Here is a 13,865-nt window from a genome sequence, read left to right on the forward strand (position 1 = left end):
TTTCCAGAAACTGAGTGATCTTCTTAAGAAATTTTATAAATGGAGCACTACAAATGCTTACATATATGGGAAATGATTAAAATGTCTGCAGTAAGAAAGCATTTAATGTTTGTATTATTATTACAGTAAAATTAATTTACACATAATGGTTCCATTGAGATTTTGCTGGCATATTGAGAGTGACATGTTTCACATTGTAAGCAGCTTGTTGCATGTATGAGCCATCTGACATAATTTCGGTGCAGGACTTAGCATATTGCAGATTAAACCATTACTGTTTCTTTCTGTATATAGTAGTACTCTACTGATCATATTTTCTTCAGCATTCCAGACAACCATCCCCCTGCCCTTTTACCCCATTGTAGTTAAACAGTAATTGGTGTTATGGGTCCATTAGCTCCTACATATTTTCCTTCAGGTTAAATATCTTCAGTAGTTTATTGGTAAATGAAATGATACTCCTATTCTGACATACCCTCCCAGCTATTGTAAAATATAATATTTGGAATTTTATATTTTAAATTTCATTTTTTTATATGAAGATATCAATTCTATAATTTATAATTACTTAGCACATTATATCCAATAGAAGAAGTGTGTAGCATTTTAAATGGAATTTCTTGCAATTAGTTTCAATACTGATATTAGCAATTGAATATTTGAACAAAATTCACAAATATAACATGCATTTTCATGATAGGTACATTTAAAAGTTAATAATGGAAGATCAAATATTTACATGAATATGTGTACTTAAGATATTCTGTACAAACAAAGAAAAAATCTGAAATAATAATTTTTGTTAAACATTATCTTTTCCTGCTTAAATATTGTAAACTTACTTATTGGAACAATGGATCACAGAATATTAATTCATAGATAATACTTCCAATATTTACGTATTGGATGAGTAGCCATCTTGTTTTACATTATATTCTAGAAGGTTCCTTGATACAGAATTTCTAATTTTAGCCAAAAAACCGCATTAAATGACTGAATTGAATTTGAAGTGAATAAACAAACTGAAGTGAAATATGTATATTCAGAGATTTAGTCTCTACTTGTATGTTATTTAGTATCTGAAATAAGACTACAAATAACATTTAAGATGTGTAAAAGTAAGGAACATGAACACAAAAAGCAGGTACACACAATAAAAATATGATGTATTGAGTATTCATATCTGGTACTGTGGACATCCATATATGCAACTGCGTTTTTTGCAGATAGGAGTATCACATGTTCCCTTATTGGATACTGCAAAAGAGGTTTTTCTAACCTGTCAGTTACTCTTGTTATCCACAGATGAATATTATATCAGGGAACAAAACACCCCCCCCCCCCCCCCCTCAAAAAAATCTCTTTCTTTCTTTCACATATGAAAGTTCCTCCTGCAGACTGACTTGTGACCACTTAACACAAACAAACCCAGTAATATTGGCTGTGTAGCTACTTCCCAAATCTAGTTAACCAGTATCTGCATGAAAGAAAAGACTTCTGCAACATGTTGTTGGAGGAGCTATCCTTCATTAGAGTGTAAAAGTGAGGTGCAGACAGACAAAAGGTGAAACTTTATAGATCAGTGTAGAAACAATGTTCATCTTATCAAACTAATGTTCTAATTGTAATTTTTTTGAAGCATCTGCCCAGTAACATAACTAGTACTTTTCAAATTACTGTTGCTATCTTTATGCATGTCTCAAATATAAATCTACTCTCCTTTATTACCGGTGAGTCATTTGTTCCTGTTTATTGATGTTGTTTAATGAGTTTTTCTTTACTCCCTTTCTGAGAAAGCTTTATTGCCATTGATGTGGCACTATAACAGTTATCAACCATCAGATTTTTGTCTGTTCTAAAGGCTGGGATACTTGTTTCAAAATATTTTGTAAAGTAGACTGAGAACACACTAAAAGTTCATCCATAATCTTTTCCTCTTAGCTTAACCCCCCTGGTGGGTGTGCCTTCTTATTTCACGTGAGTGAGTGCGCATTTACACCGCAATTTCATCTGCACATTGTTATAGTTTTTAGGCAAACCAAAGGGTAAAAACTGAAATAAAACAGCATGTCATTGCATTAATTATTTATTTTGGATAAAAGTAAAAGAAAAAAAAATCAGCCAGCTATATTAAAATAGATTACATAAATAGACATCTTCCGTCAGAAAAAATTTCCATCCGCTGGTCATTAGCATCACAAGAGAAACAAGTAATGTTCTGATGAGAATGCATCTTGCAGATATTGCTTCCACAATTGTTGCATGATGTCTTTGCCCTGACATTTTTGTGTCGTCCAGATATGTAACATATTCCAAGTTTAAGTTTGTCAGGAACTTTTCTGAATTTTTCGAGAAACATTTGTACATCTTTCGGAAGGTTCGTTAATTTTGCTCTTTGCCCTAGATGACCTTTCATAGGACTATATGATAGGTTTTTTTAGAAAAAGCCATCATCTGTCTTTCTTGTTTGGGTTATTGTGACTAAAGATCACATTCAAATTTATTCCTGCAATATCAAGATGTTGATAGAATTATGCCAGCGGCCATCTCCTGATTATTCTGACTGTTGTATATGATGCACCGTCTGATCCACAATATCCACTCCTCCCTTGGTTCTGTTATAGTCCAAATTTACTGCTGATTTCCCACTTTCAACGTCAATTTTATTTGTATCATGCATTGTAGAAGAGGAGGATCACACATTTTGATTTTTTTCAGTGACAGTTGAAGATAAACAGAAATTGTACTGAAAGCAATTGAGTGTCGATTTGCTTTCCCTTGTGTCACTAGCCTGAAACTCAGGTGGAATTTCCTCCTTGTAATTTTTTTCCCCAAAAGTGCCAATGGTGGTCAACTTTTTATCCAGCAGATTCTGAGCCAGACTATAACTGGAGTAACAGTTATCAGTTGTAATATTCCTGTTCATGCTAAACTGTTCGCCACAATATGCTTTGAAATTGAGGGTATAAAATGTTTTTGCATCACTAAGGGCGTATATTTTGATACCATACTTCGCTGGCTTATTTGGAATGTACTTTACAAACCCACAGCAGCCTCTAAAAGCCTGCAGCATTCCATCAATTGTCAAAAATTCACTGACATTATAGTGAGCAATACAGTTATTTACAAATTCTTGGTGAAACTTATGAAGAGGTGCCAGTTTTCTGTAGACCTCTGTTCAATTCTTGTTTCTATGTTGTCAAACCTAATTGCTACAAGAAGAAAAAATGGAAACATCTATAACTGAAAAACAATCGTAAGATACTCATAGTAGTACTATCAGATGCCCACAGTTCACAGCAGTTGGCATGATGTCCTTTCTTTATGCCAATCAAAAAAATGCAACAAAAAGAGCATGAATTTCTTCTGCTGAAGTACCTTTGCAATCTCAAGCTCTAGAGTAGTTGGTATCACTACGCTTTTTCCCAGTCTCGTTGGTATGAGCTACAAAGTCTTCCAACATGTTTTTAGTTATAAAAAGATAAAATGCACCTAAAGGTGTAAGTGTGTTTCTGGCAGTCCCTTTTGGGCCCAGTAAAGTTCTGATAATGTTTTTAGTAGTAGTTTTCCTTGCAGTTACGGGCTGACTAATCCAAAGAGTTTCATCGTCTTTTCAAATATAAAATGTATGGTTACCTTCCATAACATCATGTGCAGCTGTTTTCTGACTGTCATCTTCTTCCTGTGACTGTTCAGTTTCACTACTGTAGTTGTCAGCTTCAATAATTTTCTCTTCCATATCAAAATCATCTACAGATTTCACACACATCAACTCATCTTTAGAAATTTCTGCTAGATTTTGTAGGATCTCTTCAGGATCCCTTACAATATCACTTTCCCTGTAAATAAATATAACGTATCCATAAAACAACAAATTAATACTCTAAACAAGAATAAATGATGAAAATATGTGTAACAAATCATAAGCATATAATGTTGAACAAATACTTCCATGACTAGGCGCTTGGCAGCAATCACGCCGCAGACACGGAACTTAACAACGCTGTTGCAGCAGAACAATGGCCAGGTCTGGTTTCAAATGAGGTTACACACACTCTATATATGATGAAGATTGCATACTAGATTCCATGGAAACCGACATCTAGCACCAGCCAATGAACACTTAAAATACTAAAATTTGCGGTGCGTATGCCGCAGCATGCCCACCGAAGGGTTAAAAGAAAGTAGAGATCATCCAACACAGAACATAACTAAATAACAGTTCCTCAGCATTGTACAAAGCTCATTTGTCTTTCTCTGGTGTAAAATAAACTTTTCGTGACTGCCTTTTATTCACTATGGCACATCTAAATTTGAGGTTTCTTAGTTGCCAAAGTTAAGGACAGCTGGTGATTTCATACGGCATAGAGCACACTTTCCCATCAAAACAAAGCTTTATATAAACGCTCCATGGCTTGTGTTTACACTACCATATAGTTAGGTGTTTTTAAGTAGCATACCAGAATTGACAACAATATTCTGAGTGAATACAGTGTATCGAAAGTACTGCTTTGCATAGAATATATCCTATTGTCACTAAGATACTGAAAATTTGACGGTCGGGTTTACAAGCTACACATGGTAACGATGCAAAATAAAACACACGAATTTCACCACGTTCTTCACAAATACAAGTGTAGATCAAGATGCAGGAATGTGAAAGAATTGATTGCATTTGTTGATAACACATCTTAAGAACGTGGCCTAAGGCAATTTCTGAATGAAATACTGGCTGTTGGTAAAAGTTTGTTACATCTATACAACCAGTAAAAATTATTGTCCTGTTAAGATATGCATACGAAAATGATAGTAATGATAGGATCCACTACAGCATTACAAAATGAGTGCTTGGGCTGGTCATAATTGATGTTTCTTGTTTTCTATTGTTGGTGCTACTATTATACAGAAACACACACACCATTTATTCCTAGTGTACAAATATCAAAATTAATTATCCATTATTACTTTAGAAGTAGCTTGAATCACAATGGAAATTGTATAAATGTGTTTAAAACTAATTTTTCTATAGACTAAACCCTTGTGTAATGACAGGAGAAAGTCCATGACGTGAAAACATAATTTGTTCATAATTAAACCATTGAACAAACTCTACATTTGAAGTCAAATGTGCAATTCAAGTGTGTCTTGTAAAAGGAACTGTAGTAGTATGGATTGCTGTGTGTGAAACTGTGTCTGTGGTATTTCTCTGTTAACCATAACAGGGTAGTAGTAGTAGTTGTTGTTGTTGTTGGTGGTGGTGGTGGTGGTGGTGGTGTTAGTGTTAGTGTTATTGTTATCATCATTCTTTATCAGCCTATTTCTCTTGACATCTGCAGCACTGTTAGAATAGTGAGAATGATATGACAGTGATGCTTTCCTCTATCCTCTGCTGTCTGTCACAAATTATTTTAACCAACAAATATCATTGGAAAATTAGTGTCCTTTGTACAATTCCAGTCCTTTTGACCAGGCCAAAAATTCTTGTGTAAAATGTTGGTGATGTGAAAACTTAAAGAGTATCATCCTTTGTACACAGTAGCCTGTGCTAACACTGACGATTCTGATGTGAAACAGTTTATTAACTCAAGATAAACAGCAATTTTAATGTGATAACTGTATAACTAAATGTTTTCTTGCTGGAAATAAGTGATGATAAAGTTCTCTACCATTTTCAGGACCAGCAGTTGGCAGCAACTATCACCGCATGTATCAGCCAGCACCAGCTAAGAGCATCAATGTCCACAGAGTTGCAACAGGAGCAATACACTGGGGAACACAGCACAGTCATGATGGCATGAGAAATTCTGGGTCAGGAGCTCCTGCAGCACGAGTGCAAGGGCCTTTTGTTACACAGGTTACCATTGGCCAGCAACAGCAACCGCCAGGATATGAAGTCTGATTAAAGAATTGTTGTGATGCATTTCTGGCAAATAAGTGCTGTTTAGGCAAGGACTGTGTGTGTCAAACTTACTGAAGATAATGATCTGACTAATCTTACATTTGTAATGTAAGTGGTAGTTTTAGCAGTTTAAAACATTGCCATTTTTTGAAAGTAATTGTTATGGTGTGAGAGACAACTGTTATAGTTGTCAGTAAATTGTTTGCTGTAATATTGGTGACAATGAGCAAGACAGATCATGACCTGTCATTTTCTTGAGCTATCTTTGATTGGCTTATGCAAATCAAAACTCTGCATTTAATGGAGGCCATTTTTTGAGCCACATTTTCCAGTGGATATTATGGCATCTACCATAAGATTGTCTTGTATGTCATGGCATGGATATTGTGTGGAAACTGGAAACGTGGCTGACCTAATAGTACAAAACTTCATGTAATAGGATTGAATTTTTATATTTTTTCATGCATATAAGTAATTATTAATGGGTGAATACCTGCTCTCATTACAGAACAAACTGTGGTAGTATGTAGCACATCATACATAAATTTTCTCATTGGTTTCCAAACTATTTTCGCTTTCCATAATAGCTATTGGATTCTGTTTCTAGTTATTGTGAGCCTACAGGTACTCCTTCTTTTATGATAGCTTATGCTTCAAAAAGGTTACCGGGCAGAGCTGTGGTTTGGGACGCATTTAATGCGCTCTTCAAGTTTTGTAACTGATTATACTTGACACAGGTGACCAAATCACTTACAGGTTTCATAGTGGTGAGTGCAATCAAGGAGAGACAAAGTTCTTAAAAATAAAGAAAGTGCTCACTGTGCAGGATGATGCAAAGAATCACATACTTCCATATAATTTAAGTCCATTGATAGACCAGAAGTATCTTATTCACATTGTATAGATAGTATTGAAGGGAGAGTGCTCACACATAATTTGTGCTGCATTTAGAGGTAAATCTACATTGTGTATTAGATGAAAAATTCTAATTCTGAACTGTGATAATGTTAAATTTATAAATCATTGTAAATATATGTAAAATTTGACTTATAATTTTAAAATAACCTTAAGTATGTACCAACACTTTGTATTTGTTAAGTCTGAATGATGCTATAGTTTGTGGAAAGATAATACAGAGATCAGTGTGCATACTCTTCTGAAAATATTTTTACTATTGACATTTTCTTCTTTCTCATTCGCATTGAAGTTTTGCTACTTCAATAAGCACATGCTCAGCATTTTTAGTGGGAAATGTAAATTATGTAAGCTCTTGAACTGTCTGTCTATATTAGTACAGTCTTGATGGGCCTTACCAGAAAGTTGTATATACTATATTACATATGTTATGTAATGTACATAATGTTTTTGCATTGTACATTTAATGTTGCTATGTTTATGTACATATTTTTAAACATGTATGATACTGAAGACTTTTTAAGCAAGAGGCGAATCTCTTGCACTGAATAAATCAGATTGATTATAATGTGGACTTTAATTCATTTACCTATCACATATATAGGTCCACCATCACGTTAAGCCTCCAAATGTTCTTAATTTAATGATGAATGTTTTGAACAAATAAATGGTGTCATGTGGTTCCCAGTACCCAGTTTGTTTACAAAAAAATCTATTGCCACAACATTGTCGTACCATGATCCTAGATGAATATCCAGATAACAATGGAAAGGAGGGGAGGGGGGGGGGACAATAGTAGTAGTTTATAATTTTCTGATGTTCTAGTAAGACAAGAGGAAGGAACCTTGGATACTCAGTTTATTACAAGCCAGTGCAGATACGCCTATATTTGCCACCAGCCATTTGAAAACCCAGGTATAACCTGATTCTTAGTTTCCAGGGCAGAAACTATTGCAGATAACATGCTTCAGGATGAATTGAGAGAACTAGAACTACTGTGTGGTTATAATTAATGTGCAGCTAGTCACAGAATCCAGTGCATGCTGTAATTATTGTATGGTAGGAAAACTTGGTAGATATGCTAATGTGTTAATGAAGAACCCATTCACAGTGGAAGAAAATTAGTTCCAATTTTGGCCACCAGGTGCAAATCTGGCGCTATACAACATTTTGTCGATGTCTCTGGGCTCATATTGAACAAATTGTGTAAGTGTTGGTTAACAATAAAGTCCACATTATGCCTTTCTCACTAGTTTGACCTTTCCAGACCATGTCCTATTACATTTGGAAACTTTTCTATCTTTCTTGCAGTCACAGTGGCAACTTTGCACCTGATGGTCAAAATTAGAACTATTCTTTTTTTTCCCAGCGTAAATCCATTCTGCATTAATATATGTACTAAGTTTCACTGCCATATTATAATTACAGCCCACACTGGACCTCTGTGTGTGGACCTCTGTGAGTAGCTGCAGTTTAATTATTACACCAGAAAATACGCATTATATTCACATTGCATTATAAGCTACATCAATACGGTTACTCTGAAGTTCACAATTAAATGCCTGGCAAAGGGTTCATCAAACCACCTTCAAGCTTTTTCTTACTGTTCCATTCTCAAACAGCGTGTGGGAAAAAGCAAACACTTAAATCTTTTTCGTGCAAGCTCTGATTGCACTTATTTTACACTCGTGTTCAGAAGGAAAAAACAAAACATCTTGAATGACTAGAGATAGAACATTCATATTCACAGGACATGTACATTAGTATGTTCTGCTGAAATGATTAGCATTTCAGTCATCTCGGTTCAGCTTGTGTCCTGTTGCTTAGTAGGCACAGTGTCTGCCAAGGGCCCTGATAACTTGTTCCACGTGTGATGGCATTGATGCATATAAGGTGCAAATGGCATCCTGTGATATAGCCATTCATGCTGCATTCACCTGCTTCCAAAGTTCCATCTGTGGTGGTTGGCATTGGGTTACAGGGCTGCACCTGTCGTTTCATCATATCCCGCATATTTTCGAGTGGAGACAAGTCTGGTACTCTGGCGGGCCAGGGCAAAAAGCTGACATCCTGTGACACCAAGAAGGTGCATGTTCATGTGGTCGAGCATTGACTTGCTGAAAAATGTGTCTGGGGTGTTGTACACAAAGGGTATGGCTAAAGGTCGCAAGGCATCATTCACATAGGTCACAGTGCCCTGGAAACGCATCAACTATGATTTGTGGTTGTGATCAATAGTGTCCTCACACCATGAGTTGGCACTATATGTCTTGTGCGAATGCAGTAATTGCGATGCCGCTCCCAACCAAAATGCGGCCATCATTTTCAAGCAAACAGAACCTGTATTCATCCGCAAACACTATCTTATGCCATTCCTGTCCCCAGTGACATCATTCCACACACCAATGCTGTCTAGCATGTATCTGCACATTAGTCAAAGGTTAGTGAAGAAGTGAATGATGTGCACATAACCCATGCCATAATAAATGGTGATGGGCTGCCACCCCTGATAATGTACGATGTGTTAAACTTCCAGAATGAGATTTTCACTCTGCAGCGGAGTGTGCGCTGATATGAAACTTCCTGGCAGATTAAAACTGTGTGCCCGACCGAGACTTGAACTCGGGACCTTTTGCCTTTCGCGGGCAAGTGCTCTGTTAAACTGTTCCACTGTCCTACAATACCATCATTCTGCGCGCGCGCGCGTGCACACACACACACACACACACACGCATGTTGCACTGCTGAAACACTTCATCCCATACAAGCAGCAATTTCCCAGATAGATGCATCACATTCTTTCATGCTAGTAATGCACCTTCTTTCAAACTCACTGATTTGATGGCATGGTTCGTGCATACATCTGCAAGGCATCCTGCACATCTTGGCTCAAGTCACACTGATCCCTTACCTTTGGTTTATAGTGACAACAAGAGCCACAAGCACATTTTACCAGTTTGTGTTGTTGCACCGCAGTATCGATGTTGATCTTGAACCAGCGGGTCGACATGATTCAAAAGCTAAACATTTCTGCAGAACATACTAGTCTACATGTCTTGCAAATATGAAAATTCTATCTCTAATCTTTCAAGGTGTTCTGTTTTTTCTGAACACGAGTGTATTAAGATGATCATTCGTCCCTATGCAGGTGGGCGCCAACAGGATATTTTCGCTCTCTGAGCAGAAAGTTGGTGATTGAAATTTCATGAGAAGATCCTGCTGCAGCAAAAAACACTTTTGTTTTAATGATTGCCACCCTAATTCATGTTTCATTCCATAGCGATCACCCCCAATTTCGTGATAGTACAAAACAAGCTACCCTTCTTTGAACCTTTTCGATATCCTCTGTCAATTGAATCTGATGTGAATCCCACACTGCACAGCAGTACTCCTGACGAAGATGGGCAAGTGTGGTGTAAGCAGTCTCTGTAGTAGATGTGTTGCACTTTCTAAGTGTTCTGCCAATAAATCAAAGTCTTTGGTTTGCTTTACCTGCAACGTTATCAATGTGATCATTCCAACTTAGATATTAAAATTATGAATACTTAAGTATTTGATTCAATTTATAGCTGTTAGATTTGTGTGATTTATCGTGTTACCAAAATTTAGCAAATCCCTTTTGGTACTCCTGTGGATTAATCCCTTTTCCATCATGATGTTCCCTATTTGCTCATGATTATTTGTTGCTACGAGGTCAAGTATGTTTTCACAACCATTTACATTTCAAGTGGCCTACTGAACTAATTGTCCAAAATAATTTTCTGAGAACACATTCAGAATGATTCTGGATGATGTTTTTGCCTACCTCTAACTTTAAAAATGTATTTTTGCCAACATATCAAGGGTAGATTGAAGGTCCTCACCAACCATAATTATATGAGTGGGGGGTACCTATTTCAAATGAGGCACAAGTTTACTTTGAACGGTATCATCTGAGTCGGGGGTGGGGGGGGGGGGGGGGGGGGGCAGGGAGTCTATAAAAGGAGCCAATTATTAATTTAATCCTACCCATACTCACAGGAACTATCTACTTCAATTCCAACTACAAGGTAAACTGCTTCTTACACCAATAAACACTCCACCACCGCCGGCCGCAGGGGCCGTGCGGTTCTAGGCCCTTCAGTCCGGAACCGCAGGACTGCTACGGTCGCAGGTTTGAATCCTGCCTCTGGCATGGATGTGTGTGATGTCCTTAGGTTAGTTAGGTTTAAGTAGTTCTAAGTTCTCGGGGCCTGATGCCCTAAGATGTTAAGTCCCATAGCTCTCAGAGCCATTTGAACCATTTTTGAACTCCACCACCAACTGTATTTCATCTAGACTTTCTGAACATGGTTTGGTTCTTTGTAAAAAAAAAAAATTTGGCTGACACATGTTCCTGTAGCTTCCAGAGACCATCTAACAAAAAAAAAAAAAAAAAAAAAAACTGCCCAGTCTCCTCCACACCGTCCCCGCTACCTGTGTAGCCAATTTCTGTTGTATTGGACCCCTGACCTGTTAAGTAGAGCCCAGAAACAAACCACCCCATGGCTCAAGTTGAGAAATCTGCAGCCTACATGGTCACAGAACCATCTCAGCCTCTGCTTCAGACCTTCCATTTTGTTCTGTACTAAAGGACCACAGTCAGTTCTGTTGACCACGCTACAGATGGTGAGCTCCATCATCATCTCGCAAGCAAGACTGGCAGTCTTTACTACTTCAGCTAGCTGCCTGGAACCAGAGAGAATCTCTTCCAATTCAAAGTGACACATATTATTAGTTCTGACATAAGCCACCACTTGCAGCTGGCTGCACCCTGTGCTCTTCATGGCATCTGGAAGCATTCTTTCCACATCTGGAATAACTCCTGCCGACATTCACACACGATTCCTATCCTTCCTTGGCAGCCATAGACCTAAGGGGACCCATTATGCACATAATGTTGAAGCTCCCAGCTACCACTAAATCCTTCCTCTGTGAATGGGCAGACCCTGCAGGCTGAGAGGCTTCCTCTGGAGCAGTGCAAGTGACTTCTTCTGGCTCAGGGCCTTCGTCAGCTGCAGATATACCCGAAATCTGTTCGACAGATGAGCTGGGATGGCACTCCGATCAGCCCCCTGGAAAGTCTTTTGCTGCCTGCCTCTCCATAGAGCAAACTCCCACTCGACCATGGGTGAGAGGTCAACTTGAAGTGCAAGCAGTACCTGGGGCGGTCACAGTAGTGGACCGATCAGGCGATACATGGGATATGGTGGACATCCCTGGATCCGTAAGTCCACCCCACCACAATGCCCACTGGCACCATCCTCAAGCTGTGTGACCAAAGTCAACACCACCTGGAGCTGTGGGTGGAGGGTCACCAACTAAGCTTGTATCCAAACATAGGATGAAAATGATGAGAGATTTGTACAAATTTATTAATTTCTTCCAGCATGCAGAAAGTTTTTCTTCAAAATTGACCAAAGTACATTACAAATACAATCCAATAAAAATTATCTTCCATCCTGTAATGAAGAGTTGCTTACCAGCATTTTACGCCAATGATGGTATTGGGTAAGTGACCAATAAATACAAGTCCTAATGCCTATTCCATGAACTGAATGTCAAATTCTTGGTCTCCACACTATTGTAAAGGAAGTTTTGCAGCTATAGCCAGTGGGAGAAAGAAGTCATGGTCTTCAATCAATTTACAATTCTCCTTAGTTTGCTAGCAACAACATTTCAGTTGCAGCAAACAATGACGAGAAGTGTTCACCTCCAACATGCAACAGGTGTTTTTTTTTTTTTTTTTTTTTTTTTTTTTTTTTTTTTTTTTTTTTTTTTTGTCAGGCTTTCAACATCTGTGGGCCCACACATTGTTTTTCTCATGGCTTTATACTATATGGTAAAGGTAAAGTTGTCATCAATCTGACCGGGGGTTTAAACTCCACACTGATTTACAACATAATGTCCATTGAGGACAGTATACACTTTCCTTCCTCTACCCTTTGAACTTACTTATTGCACTGCAATCTATTGAACATTTTCTCCACTTCCTCAAATGTGATCCTATTTCCATCATCATTCCTATCCCATTGTACATCGAAATCTGAAACATTACTGATCGTATTTTCACCTACATTGAGCAACTCTACACAATATTCCCTCCATCTGCCCAAGGCATCAACAGGATTCACCAGCAGTTTTCCTGACCTGTCCAAAATACTTGTCATTTCCTTCTTATCTCCCTTTCGAAGCTTGCTAATTACACTCCAGAATGGTTTTCCAGCAGTTTGACCCAAAGTCTCCAACCTGTTTCCAAAGTCTTCCCAAGATTTCTTCTTGGATGCTGCAGTTATCTGTTTGGCTTTGTTCCTTTCTTCAACATAACTTTCTCTGTCTACCTGAGTTCTAGTATGTGGCCATTTTTGATACACCTTCTTTCTCCTTTTACAGGCTGCCTTGACTGTGTCATTCCACCAAGCTGTTTGCTTCATCCTACCTTTACACACTACTGTTCCAAGACATTCTTTAGCCACTTCTAGTACTGTGTCCCTGTACCTTGTCCATTCCTTTTCCAATGACTGTAATTGGCTACATTCAACTAACTGGTACCTTTCTGAGATTGCTGTTATGTACTTGTGCCTGACTTCCTTATCCTGAAGTTTCTCCGCTCTTATCCTCCTGTCCGCAGCTCGTGGTCGCGCGGTAGCGTTCTAGCTTCCCACGCCCGGGTTCCCGGGTTCGATTCCCGGCGAGGTCAGGGATTTTCTCTGCCTCGTGATGACTGGGTGTTGTGTGATGTCCTTAGGTTAGTTAGGTTTAAGTAGTTCTAAGTTCTAGGGGACTGATGATCATACATGTTAAGTCCCATAGTGCTCAGAACCATTTTTTTTTCTTATCCTCCTACATATGGGCCTGACCTCCTGCACTTTTGGCCTCACAATCCCAATTTCACTGCAGATTAAATAATGATCAGTGTCATCAAAGAATCCCCTGAATACACATGTGTCCCTCACAGCCTTCCTGAATTCATGATCTGTTATTATATAGCCAATGACAGATTTGGTTCCCCTGCCTTCCCAAGTATACCGGT

The 13,865-nt window shown here is 38.2% G+C and overlaps 1 protein-coding gene across 1 annotated transcript in view; it reads left to right on the forward strand.

Annotated features, from left to right (window-relative positions):
- Positions 1 to 7,340, forward strand: part of LOC124606397 (partitioning defective 3 homolog) — a 290,115-nt gene extending 282,775 nt beyond the window's left edge. The window contains exon 29 of the mRNA XM_047138378.1: positions 5,676 to 7,340. Within this exon, the coding sequence (XP_046994334.1) occupies positions 5,676 to 5,899 (224 nt within the window). The 3' untranslated portion in view covers positions 5,900 to 7,340. The remainder of the gene's footprint in view (positions 1 to 5,675) is intronic.
- The last annotated feature ends 6,525 nt before the right edge of the window (positions 7,341 to 13,865 follow it).

Source organism: Schistocerca americana, chromosome 3 (assembly GCF_021461395.2).
Source record: "Schistocerca americana isolate TAMUIC-IGC-003095 chromosome 3, iqSchAmer2.1, whole genome shotgun sequence".
Classification (NCBI taxonomy): domain Eukaryota; kingdom Metazoa; phylum Arthropoda; class Insecta; order Orthoptera; family Acrididae; genus Schistocerca; species Schistocerca americana.